Source organism: Sparus aurata, chromosome 17 (genome assembly GCF_900880675.1).
Source record: "Sparus aurata chromosome 17, fSpaAur1.1, whole genome shotgun sequence".
In the NCBI taxonomy this organism is placed as follows: domain Eukaryota; kingdom Metazoa; phylum Chordata; class Actinopteri; order Spariformes; family Sparidae; genus Sparus; species Sparus aurata.
In genome coordinates, this window is record NC_044203.1 from 15,478,800 (window position 1) to 15,491,760 (window position 12,961).

Consider the following 12,961-nt stretch of genomic DNA (forward strand, 5'->3'; position numbering starts at 1 on the left):
CATCACTCTTCCATGTTCCATTGTTTTCCACTTTACAGGGTGCCGTAAATCGTTGTCATGGAGACACAACACGTTGCCAAACTCAAATCCTGAGAGTAATGGTTTCAGTGCATCAGACACTCAATTATGACAGACATGAAAAATCCTTGCCCGTATTGCTCATATACTAACACCAGCCAGGGGGGGTTTCCAATGTTAACTGATATCGCTGGTTACTACACAGAGATGTTTTACAGCTTATCCACTGCAGTTGGGGGAATATAACACAAAAATATGGTGGAAAGAGCATGAGAAGGCAAAATATGCCGGGTGCATTCATTGTGCTAGTGAGTGGTCCTGATTGCTTTAGCAGAGTATAGATATTCTGTTCTTTATGGGTCCTGTGTGTTTTCAAAGAACAATGCCTGTTCTGCAAGTGCAATATTCTGATATTCTACATTATTCACATAATAAGAGTTCTGAAAAATACATTACATTTACAGTCTATACACATCCGCAGGCGCACAAGTGAGGCCTGTGGGCCGGCATGCACGCTCACACGTACAATCATAAGAGCAATGTAGCAAATTTGTAGGATTTCTGGACAGATTCGCCCTGGAGCAGCTTTGGGTTTTCACTGAAGTCTTTGGACTTTATGAGCCGTGAGCACTGTGGGCCACGAGATTCTCATCAGCTGGGGATGAAAAAATAAACACAATTGAGAAAAGCAGCCATTCTTGCTTATGATTACCTGCAGGCCTCCTGACTCATCTCTTCCTGACTAAAAGTTGCTGAGCATTTGTTGGTACATCAAACGCTAAGACAACAAACTGGTGTTATGTTAAAATGAATTCAAAAGTCTTTAGAACATGCTGTATGCCAATTACACAACTGGCAAGGGTAACTCTGGTCACAGGTGGTTTCTCACCATCAGCTTCATGTGATCATTGATCTGAGTCAACTCCTCTGACAAAAGAGCTTCAACAACGTGGTGCCGCAGGTTAAAAAATTCTTAGACCACCAGTCAAAAATTCAACATCAGCTCAACAATTCGAGTGAAAAGTTGTATCTTTGAAATATATACAAGTGTTTGGGAATGTCTTAGCATTTGGTATTTCCCCCTTTCGCTTTGATGACAGCATACACTTGAGCTGATATGGACAAGTTTGTGCAAAACACAAAGAAAAACATTTGAAGACTTAGAAATCCAAGCAGTCTGTGACATCACGAGGCGCTTTGTGGAAAACTCTTAAATCATGCTGGGATAACGAGTCATCAGGTTTTGCATTAACTTGTGGAGTCCGTGCCAGCTGAAGTGCATGCTGATGCTAAGGTATTCTGAAACAAATGTGTATATTTCAAAGATTCAACCTTTTCACTCGAATAGTTAAGATGATACTATCATGTGTAATAAAAAAAAATAGGAATATTTTCAATAGCAAAATAGCAAAAGTATTTTGATAAGGGGTCTCATATTTTTTGACCCTACTGTATAAGAAAGCAACAGTTTAACATTTTTGGAAATACAACCACTCATTTTACAAAAGAAAGTTTTTACCACTCTCAAGTCTAGCAGCATGTATCTGGAACCAGCAGCTGGTACACTTAGCTTAGCATAATGACAGGGGAAACAGCTCATTCTGGAGGTGACAAAATCTGCCTATCAGCACCTGTACAGCTTGCTAATTAACACATTATTTCTGGCTTCCACGCAAGAAACTGAAGTGAACAAACACCAATTTGTCATTTTATGGGAGGTTATGAGCGTATGTGACTTTTTCTTGGCCTGAAACAGTAACTTCCTGGCAACTAGCAAAGCAGGTTTTTCAGGCTAGCTTTTGACCCCTAGTTTCCACTCTTAATGCTAACCTAAGCTAACCTGGTGCTCACTCCAGCTACATGCTTTTCAGAAAGTGGTATTTATCCTTTTACTTACATTTTGGCAAGAAAAGGAATAGGAGCATTTCCCAAAACATCACAAGATGAGAGCCTTTAGGCTACATGGGGCACAGAGATGACTCCTAATTGCTGGTTTTTCGGTGAGCAATAGGCCAGACTGTGTTCTTTGTCTGACTCTGGGACCTCACGAGGACCTTGTAACTTTCATATATCACTGACTTTTCGATGGGTTTTACCAGTGCCCATACAAACAAAAACAAACTCAAGTGGCTTTTAAGGGGATTTTGCTTCTCCTGCTATGAAAGTTGGCCATCCATGTTAGGCATTGACACATACCTCAGATATAGCATCTGAATATACATACAGCGCTGGCACAGACCTCTCTGTCACAGCTGACTGAGGAGAGGCTGATTTAAAGTGAGCGTGACATAAACTCTGTTGGCTGACACAACACTGCCCTCAATAGCAGTTGAAGGTAGAGACAATATGGAGAGCCGGTTAACTCAACAAGACATATTTAGCCAAAAAGCATTTGAATATCATAACATTCTGTTGATTGCAATTAGGAAAATGTACAGCTTTTTTTTTTTATTCTGGGATTAAACAGGAAGACGACCCCTTCGTCGTTTGAGTGGTGCAGAGATCCCCTCACGTGGCCTCAGGGGGGTGATGGGAGTTTAATATAAGGCTGACAGGCCTAACAAGGGTGAGGTCACCCCAGCTCTAATAACTCAGCGAGGAAATACACTGTCTGTCTCCACCACTCTGAGAGGGGAGACCTGACAGTTCAGTTAACACACTGGTAAATTTAGTGGAGGGCACCGTCTCTGGGTTATTTGGTTTCAAGCACGCACGCATGCACAGACACATAGTAACACAGCCAGACACACGGACGCTAGGCCTGTGATGCTTGTTTTCCTTCGCTCGGACGAGCAGGCTGTATGCAAGGAAATGCAGTTATTGCACAAACACACACAACTTTCTCCCTTGTCGCACTTTCACTCACATGTACCTTGAAACTGAGTACGTAGTCAGTATTTTAAACAGCAGCAGCACAACATATCACTTAACTTAGTCCTACATCAGATATATATATTGCAGCCTTTCACACACATACTTACATTGGCCTATTTGTCCCTGCATTTGCAAGTCCAGTAATAGTTATAACATCAGAGGAGCTTTTCACTTGGCACTCCTCGGATCGGAGCAGCATTTGTAACTGATATATCTGCTGCTGACATGTTTTTTCTACAACACATGTTCACCTATCAGTAACACATGTTGAATAATATACACACAATGCATGTTCAAAGTTAAACTCGGCCATTGCCAGGGGTACTCTTGCTTTTGTAATTCTGTTTTATAAACGGATGCAGTGCTTTATGTCTTTGTTGCATGAGCCCTCCACAAAAGCTGGCTCTTTATTCAACAATACGCCACATGGATGTGATGCAGAACTCATGGTCTGAGAACTTAATAAGACTTTTGAAGCAGTGATACCCATAAATGCCATTGTCAACAATGAGTGCCGCTTAAATCAATTCTTTTAGCACAGTTCACCACAACAAAAGCATGGCAGCGATACAAAATATGGCTGCTTACTTGAGGAAGCGGCTGAGGTACTGGCGGCTGCAGGCGGACCAGGAGAAAATACCATTGTGACCGGCTAATGTGGGAGACATGATGTTGCCCTCCGACTTCTTACAAACGTTCCCTTCACCATCATGGACCATTCCAAAACTAGGGAATGGAAAAAAAAAAAAAAGAAAAAGCACCAGAGTGAACAAGCAGAAACCATAACATTGCATTACTCTTTGGTACCTAATGTATTCAAACCTCATTATCAGCTTGTGAATTTTTGCGCATGGACATAAAAAAACATGCTTGAAAACATCTTTCACAGTCCATGCTTAAATCACACATGTCAAGTGTCAGATGCACAATGGAAGAGTGCGGCATTTGTTATTCTACTGGATCATTTATATGGCACCTCCTAAACACGTCAAACATTTTTCAACACGTCCTTATGCATGCATTCCTTTTTTTAAGGCAGTTTATGCATTTAATGGATAGCAGACGATACAGAGATGACAGAAAATGAAGAGAGAGACTGGGAATGACATGCAACAAAGGCCCCTGGCCAGACACAATCTTGGGATGTTGTACTTCATGGTCGACGCCTTAACTCCGCCACCAGACATCATTTTCAGTACTTTTTTGGGGGGTCATCATGCGATCATGAGAGGGATGGAAACCCTTACTTGTGTCCGGATTCATGGGCGATGGTGAATGCCAGGCCCAGGCCAGTGTCCTCATTGATGGTGCAGCTTCTGTACTTGCTGCACATCCCGCTGATCGGAGCGAAACCTGCAAAACCAGCGTGACAAAATTATTTTATCAGCTATAACTCAGTCAGTTCAAACACAAACAGCAATTAATTGAAGACCATGAATACTGTCGTCCGTGTTTACTCACACTGATTCAAATAGTGCCTTTTTAACTTTGCAATGCACCACCAGTACAAAAACAACGTTGGTTTGGATTACTTTGAAATCACGAGACACATTTGTAATAAGTAACATAAAAACATCAGAATATTTTTGGATTGCTGTTGGATTAGTTCAAAATCAAACATTTAAAACGCTGCACTGTATACTAAAACAATGGACACAGCCACAGACATTTGACTTGACAACATTTCTTTTGTTCTTTTTCAGTGCAAATCAAATGCATCTGTATATTCTTCATTTGCCCATGGTCAAATCAAGTTACCCTTACTTACCCTTACAAAAACTGGCACAAACTCCAGATGTACTGTGTACATTCTACAACATTTGCATATAAGATATCACTGCCATTATCAATCATAACCAACCACTGTGGCAGATGCAAATCAGCTGACGGACACTTGTCAAAGAAACCTCGCACATCAGATTCGATTATCTTAGTCAAGGTGAAAGTAAGTTTTTTTATAATTTTAATAATAATAATAATAATACTTAGGATAATAATAGTGATTTATTTTTTGTGATCTCTATTAGACGTAATCTGTTACTACCCATTCCAGTACAACACCAAGAGGATTCTCTCAGATAGAAAACATAAAACTTGCCTGAGCTAGTTGTGGACTGCAGGCATAAGAAAGGTCATACACACCATAACTGGGTTAAAACCCCTCCATGTGTTAAAATATGGGATTCAGTGGGAACATTCCTTTATTCCCCTGCTACCTTTTACTTCACTTTAAAACATTCTTACTCTGTCTTCACTTCTTTCTCCTATCTCTCATTCTCCATTAAACTGCCTTTTTACTACTCAGATGCCTCTTCCTCACACACACACACACACACACACACACACACACCCACACGCCCTCACACACACACAGGACCCCTGGCTCTGAATCAAAACGGATAATACCCCCGGGGGCCTCCCTTAATGTTTTTGTCTCAGTGTCTCAGGGAGAATTTTAGCCTTGTGTTTTGTTATTTTACTGCTCTAGTCACTAAGTCATTCGCCATGGAGTGCAAAACCCCTGAAGTAATGTTCTCACACACAAGTAACGTGAATAATGATATTAAACATAAGCGGGCAGATTGACTGTGTGAACTGCCAGTTAGTTCCTTTTTAGTGTCAGCAGAGAGGTAGATCATTGCTATTATATACTGGTTATGAGATATGGAGGAAAACATTGAGGGCTCGAGCTGTAACAGCAATGCAAATAAACTGTGTTATATTCTGACTGGTAGCACCAATGCTCAATTGCCTCGTGCCCCTTGGGAATTAGTCAGAACGAACTCTTTTTTGACTGCGCACACACAGACCTTTGAACTGGGCCTTCATAGCGATGATTAGGGCTAATGCTAGCCTCGACACTTTGAAGTCAAAACTTAAGTCTGGGGTTTGAAGATAGTGTGTGTGTGTGTGTGTGTGTGTGTTCGTACATGTGTGTGTTTGAGTGTGCGCCACTGTGCATTTCTCTGGGACACACAATGGAAGTTTTTTCTCACAGTGCGGAAGACGACAACGTGTTGGCACGGTCATTACCACAAACAAGCAGTTGTTAGTGTGTTAGACGGTGTACACTCACGGTGACTGTGTGTGTTTAAAGTTTCCAAGCTCGGCCTTTCGTGAATGTTCTGTGATTTGAGTGAAAACATGATTAGCACGTTTCATTTTCTGAACTTACAGCTCATGTTCTTGTAGTTTCGTGTGCAATAACGTGTTATTTTCTAACAATCTGCTATTGATATATTCCAGATTCGCCCTTCTGATAGTGCTTGTTTATTCTCTTTGTATCTTTTCTTTTCATCTACTGTTAAATGTCATATTGTTCCAAGTTTTTTTGCGCAATACTGTGGAGCTGGAGTGGTCTGAAAGCTGCACATTTTCTCAACATCTGGTTTGGTTGAAGTGACGCTTGGTCACACCGTGTGACAGAGGACAGGGACACCTTCCCAGAGAAAGACAGGCCGTAAGGGAGACTCGTTTCTATCAAGAGCAAGACACAAACAGGGAATAGGAACCTATGACATTCATGGGACATGAAAAGGTATCTAAGTATTTCCTCTTGTCCTTGCATGTTCTTGGGATCCCCAAATTACACTTTCAGGCATATTGCCACTGCAGAATCTTTAGCTTCTTTAGAAAAACCTGTTCATGCAGGAATGTTGCTTCATTATTCCACCTTGCCATTCAAATGTACGAACACAAAATAAGGGGCGTTGTTGTTGAGTTGAATCAACATCTGTGTTTAAAAGGGTCAGACACACGCTGTTACATGCGCTGTTGTGTTAAGCGTCACGCCTCTTTGGCTTCCACTGGCATGCTATCCAAAAACTCATCGGAGCAGCATTATGCCATTATTGCAGCACTATTGCAGGATTTCTCTCAGTGTGAAAAGGGCTTATGTGTCAATGCTGAAGGTGTACCAAGAGTGTCACAGGGTTCGTTCTTCCAAGAGCAAATGTCGAGTCCCGTGAGGAGGATGGCGTGGTCGTGGTGTCGGCCCTCCCTGCCTCCCAGGGTAGACTGCCAGTGGCAGAAGCTGTTCAGTGTGTGGTCTGCATGGTGGTTGATCACCAAGCCATCCTGTGAGATAAAGCAGATAAAAAGAGACAGAAAGAGAGACAATGTTGTCTTTATAGTGGGAAGCTGTGAGCTCAAAGTTGTTTTGAATTCAACGAGTAAAATGTCACTCAAATTAAATGACGTTACCTTCCCCGGTCCCTCTGCTTGGACAAATAACCATTAAACCAACTTGTAAAGTTCACAGATTAAGAAAAGGCAACACTTTCAGGTTTATTGCTAGATCCTTGCTTGGTCTTTACAATCAGTCATCAAGATCTTCAGGCGCATGCATGTCAAAGGCAACATGAGGCTGTGACGGGGGACACTTGATAAAATAAGTGTTGCTGCGAGGAAGACACACACACACACACGTGGGAATGCATGTTTGGCATTTTTGGCATTTCTCCTGCTGATTATTGCCCCTTAAGGAAGATTGAAATCTATTAACCTCACAGGTGGATGGAAACCAGAATCCACTTTCCTTGGCCTGCCTGACTCCTTCTCTCTGACAGTACCCCACCTGTTTTCCTCTGCTTCTGTCCCTCCCTCTCTCTTTTTCTCCTGTCCTTCCATCTCCCGCACTCTGTGAGAATTTCCCTCTTAAATCTGGCAAAGATCCAAGGAAATGTACACCCTATAATTAACCACTGTAAAAAAAGTCCTCAGTAGTTAGGACGACCCCGGGAAAATCTCTGAGCGACTTATGAGAGCTGGACCTCTAGGCATAGAAACAAATAAACAAACCGATGATGTGCTTTGTGTTTTCCATTCCCTCCGTGTCTGAAGCTCTATGACGTGTACAACCAGGCTAACCCATTTCAAAAGGCGGCCATCCGACCTACCAGTGCTTACAGGCTTTGATATGCTCACCTGCTCTTCATCCAGGAGCACGAGGCCCACTATCACTATGTTGATGTTCCCTCCTATTGTACCGTCTTTGAAGAGACTGGAGACCTAGAAAGCGCACAGAGAAATGTTATTACAATTGCTACCTTTACTCTCTTTAATATGCTTTCTCCAAAGCAACTCTGCAAACAGTTAAATGACAGGTTCACAGGTTTTAAAATTGTCCTAAAACAAATACTCACATGCCCAAAGACATTGGAAGAGATATTGTTTCTCTTGTCCGGGCCTGCTATGACCAAATTCCTTCGTAAAGTTCAGCCAAAGTCAAGAAGAGACGCCACGTATAATATAAAGCCGGTCTATTTATCGCAAAATGTTCCTTCTTGAGGTTCCATGAGTTTTCAGAGAGATTTCAATTGCTTTTTCTGGTCAACAAAGTGGCATTTTGAACTTTTTCTGTCTTCAGACATGCAGGATCAGTCATTAAAATATCCAAATTCAGAAAAAGGTACTTATTATAAATGTATTTTGGACTTTACACTCAACTAAATAAACATGTTGCTTACTGTGTCAAAATGGTCCCAGCTAATCAGTTTCCTATCAAATGTCTTCCTTCATTTGAGCTGAACATCTTCTCTTCATCACTAATATTCAGACAATTTCCATTTCTCTTTGACTGCTGGATGTCTTAAACATAAACATAAATGTGAAATTATGGGATCCTTCTGGATATTTCCATCTATGGGTCACGCTTACTTGCACCGCTTTGAGTTTTGATGTTAATACTGTAACACTTTGATCCATAAATTATTGCACAGACACAGAGAGATCTACACACCTGTAGAAAAAACAAACCCCTTTTGATGGTATCGGCGAGGTATGACAGCCAAACCTGCTGTTTCCAATTCAGCTTCACCAATCTGACCATCAATCATAACAGTTCGGGCTTTGAAAGAGGACTCCTGATCTCCTGTGCTTGTCCGCTCTCTGTCTTTCTCCCGGGCCCTGTGAATACCTCAGGTGCCACTCACTAAGCCCTTTTTTCCCCCCTCGTTCAGGAACACTCTCATTCATTCCTTATGTTCCTCATGTTTGGTCTTCCTCCGCACTGACTCACGAGAAGACACATGGCTGTGGTTTGTTACCGATTTTAAGCTAAATTCTGAGGTCAAAGAGGCAATCAGAACTCCTTAGTTAAACCACAATACTGCTGGAACACCAGGGTTTGACAGAGGTTCAGATTTGCACAAATCAACAGATAGAGTGTCACCGTGAATCACCGTGTTTACACTGCCTCACTAAAGAAACACTCAGCAGTTTCCATAGAGCTTCAGTGTTTTGCGGCATACATGTTGCACAGCACGTTTTTTTTTGTTTAAATCAGCAATTACAAAACCATTTTGAAGTCGCTCCACTCTGCCACAAAGAAAACATATATCCACACAGATGCCGTAACGACATATCACATTTAATTCTCAACAAATATTAAATAACCCTTTCAAGACCCATGGGAGCTGGCAGGTGGGGTAGGGGGGCTGAGTGTTTTCTATGAAACTCCATCCTGTATTTAGGTGACTCCTCTGAGGCGGGCTGTGACTGCTCCAACTTGGTTTCTACTAAAGGGGACGATGTTTTCAAAATAGATGGATTATCTTTGGATTTGTCAGTCAGTCATTAAGTAGCGAAACGAGCGTGACGGAATTTGCTTGCGGATCAGCTGAGAGGGACGAGTGGGGGGATGCTGTGATCTCACCCAGATATCAGTTTCATGTTTTCAGATGTGCTCGGACTGATAAACGAAGATGGAAGACAGGGGTGTCAAGTCACCAAACAGTTTCCATGCTGTATAGTGACAAAACATATGAGAACAACTTTGAAGTCAGTTTAAGGATGTGGCAAGCGACAACTTGCCAAAACCGCTGCTAACTTACATCAGGCTTTGTTGTGCTGTTGTTAAATCCACTAGATGCATTGCAAGACTCACCTTTCTTGCATAAATACTGAAGGACATGGTGTAGCTAGCAGAAAAAAATGCATCCTACATCATGTTGGCTCTCTAATGTAATAGTCAGTCAGCCATGCTCGGCGCCCTGTGAGGCTGTAGCGTACTTATGGAAAATGCTAACATTAGCCAACATACTCACGATAAAAATGGTAATATGCTAATGTTTAGCAGTTATAATACTAGCCCGTTTTCATTAATATAAGACTCAGTGTCAACCATGCTAGCTGCTCTGTGAGGCTGTAGTCTACCAAATGCTAATTTTACCCAAGCTGAAAATAAAATGTTAATATTCTATTGTTTAGCAGGCATAATGTTTACACTCTGCTGTACACTCTGAGTCTGCTGTATATTGCTAATCCACTCTGTGAGGCTGTAGCCTAGCCTACTTGAGCAAAATGCTATCAATGCTATCAAAATGCTCACAATAAAATATGCTGTAATATGCTAATGTATAGCAGGTATAATGTGTACACTAACTAGCTTTCATTAAGTCAAGACTGATACTCAGCCATGCTAGCCGCTCTGTGAGGCAGTAGCCTGAGTTACTTGAACAAAATGCTAATATTAGCCATAACAAAAATGTACCAAACGTAAGATGCTAATGTTTAGCAGGTACAATGTTTAGACTATTCGTAGTCTAAATTGGTGGACTGACACACAGTCTGACATAATATCTCTCAAGCCAGGCAGCTAGTGTGGCCAATAAGCTGGTTTACACAAACAGTAAAACATCAAACCTCCAGTAAAATCTATAAACTTCTATTTTAGTTTTTATTCTCGGTCCTATGATGTCTAAAACCATACTTAATTAGGTATATCTTACCATGTTAAGCACTGTCAGAACATATGTGGTAATGTTCTCGTGGCCGTGGTTGTCCATCATCTGCCTGTCCACCACCACCAGCATCTCCACGTTGAGCCTCTGGTTGCCCTGGTTCTTCATTAGCACGGCTCGTTTGTTCCTGGGAAGGAACTTGTACTCATCTGGAAGGATGAAGACATCCTTTTCTGGAGGTTTGGGCATGTCTGAATACAGCAGGACAGAAGATTTAGATTGTGAAGATGCCATATGTATTGAACAAAATCGTATGACACTTTATGAAGCATGCTGGGGTAGTAGAGTCAATATGATTAGGAGCAATCTGTGCAGTATATGGGGCTGGAAGTGATTGATGAAAGAAAAAACAATAGTGCATGGCAATTTAATAGCAGTTATGACATCCATTACAAATATACAGCCCTTCCTTCTCACAATATTTGAAATTAACCTATAGCCATTCGCCCCTGCCAGCGACTGTTAACCGGCAAATCTGGCGAGTAGCCGACAACCATTCTGGGTGATTAACTATACTCTTATGTTCATGACCTGATGTCATGGATAAACTGCAAACTGAGACTTTTTTCTCTTTTGTGTTGTTGACTCTGGCAGTCTCAGTGTTATGCCGCCATTAAGTAAAGTGTGAAACCGCAGTTTGTGGTTGAACATTAGCAGCAGTTGCAGCAAGCAGAATTTTCTCCGTGTAACCGTTAATATGAAAGCCAGAAGAAAATCAATTTTTGCTCTCAGCGTTGTCATCAAAGAGATCTCTGAGTCATTTAATATCCTATGGACGTAACACAGTGTTGGATAATGTCGGACCAGGAGCTGTTTTTTGATTTATTGTAAAAGTAAAAGCAATTCATTTGTTCACCTCTCTGCTTTGGATAAAGGTGATTTTGAATGGCGCTCAAAATTATGTCAGTGTGTCACAGATAAGATAAGCCTCATTTTTCTCTATTGGGAATAAAAACGATGATGTCTCTTGTAAAAACCTGTCGGCACTTTGTTAAGCAAACATGTGTCTTAGACAGCCACAACCTTAATCTTAACTTGAACCGCCCCGCTCTGCCCTTTTTTACTCTCCTCCTGAAGCTGGGTCACCTTTGGTGATTAGGTCTCACGTCCAGATTCACTTCTACGCTATGACATGAGGTCAGTAATACAAATAAGTCAAAGGCAAAGAGCAGCCTAAAACCAATGTAGCTTGTGACATTATCGCCTCATATCTCCACTTTTATGTTTTCAGGTTATCAAAGCGTCCACCCACAGCTGCCTGGCTGCGATAAGCTATAAAAGTTTGCTTACATAGGCGGACAGCAGGTGAGCGACCAAAGTGCCTTTGTGACTAAAACACGGCACAGGTGTTCAGTGATGTCATCCTACGGGAATGTAAACACCAGCGTGTTTTCACAAGGGACAGGCAGCTGGGGTTCTGCAGGGTAATGGTGGTGGTACCAGTCCAATCCCCGTTCCCCGCTCTCTCCCAAATGACCCCAGTGACATCAGCAATGTTAACTGATTCGGTGGTAATTTCTTGAAAGCAAACATTTGTCAAGGTGTAAAGTGAGTATAACACATTTCCCCTTCACCTTTCAAAGGTCGTGTCACCAGTGTCGCTGAAAATGTCAACATAAACTGAGATAATATTCTTAAGAGGAAATATTTGTCATCACGTGGAATACGAATCAAAACTTCCTCTGAAAGCTTCCCACCCTCAGGATTATTTGCAAGGAAATTTACCAAACATGTCCATTCGCCGCAGTGTTCAAAGTTGACAACATCTCGTCTCAGTTAAAAAAAGACTGACAAGTCAAAAATGCTCGCACCTTTTAAGCAGCATTTCTGGATTTATAAGCCTGTCTCTCGTTAAGTCAATAAAAACACACTTCCTGTTTTCTCTCTTTAACACAGCAGGGGCTAACGATGTGTTAACGAGAATGTGTTAACGAGAATGTGTTACTGATGATGCACCATGTGTTGCTCTTACCACATGAGTACAGTGAGCTTTTAGAAGCTGTAGACATTTAATAATAGTGACAGTTAGGGCAAAATGAGTGGAAATGGTAATTTTGGTATTTTCATTTTCACCAAACAAGCATGCTCCTCCATATCCAGAGAAGAGGATTTGTCGGTGTAGCACTACAAGCCTTTATTTAAAATGGCAATTGTAGCACCTGGATTTTGCTTTTGGCAATATGGTTTTGATAATTCTGCAATTCAAGGCAACAACATGTATAACCATCCATCCATCCATCCATCCAGCCATCCAACCATTCAGCCATCCATCCATCTATCCATCCATCCATCCACCCATCCATCCATCCACCCATCCATCCATCCAC

General features: G+C 41.6%; 1 protein-coding gene across 1 annotated transcript in view; it reads right to left on the reverse strand.

Annotated features, from left to right (window-relative positions):
- The window catches only part of adamts16 (ADAM metallopeptidase with thrombospondin type 1 motif, 16), a 56,749-nt gene that overhangs the window by 28,334 nt on the left and 15,454 nt on the right, over positions 1–12,961 (reverse strand). Inside the window, exons 5-9 of the mRNA XM_030392763.1 lie at positions 10,623–10,825; positions 7,819–7,902; positions 6,810–6,969; positions 4,140–4,245; positions 3,481–3,618 (exon numbers count right to left, since the gene is read on the reverse strand). Of these exons, the coding sequence (XP_030248623.1) occupies positions 3,481–3,618; positions 4,140–4,245; positions 6,810–6,969; positions 7,819–7,902; positions 10,623–10,825 (691 nt within the window). The remainder of the gene's footprint in view (positions 1–3,480; positions 3,619–4,139; positions 4,246–6,809; positions 6,970–7,818; positions 7,903–10,622; positions 10,826–12,961) is intronic.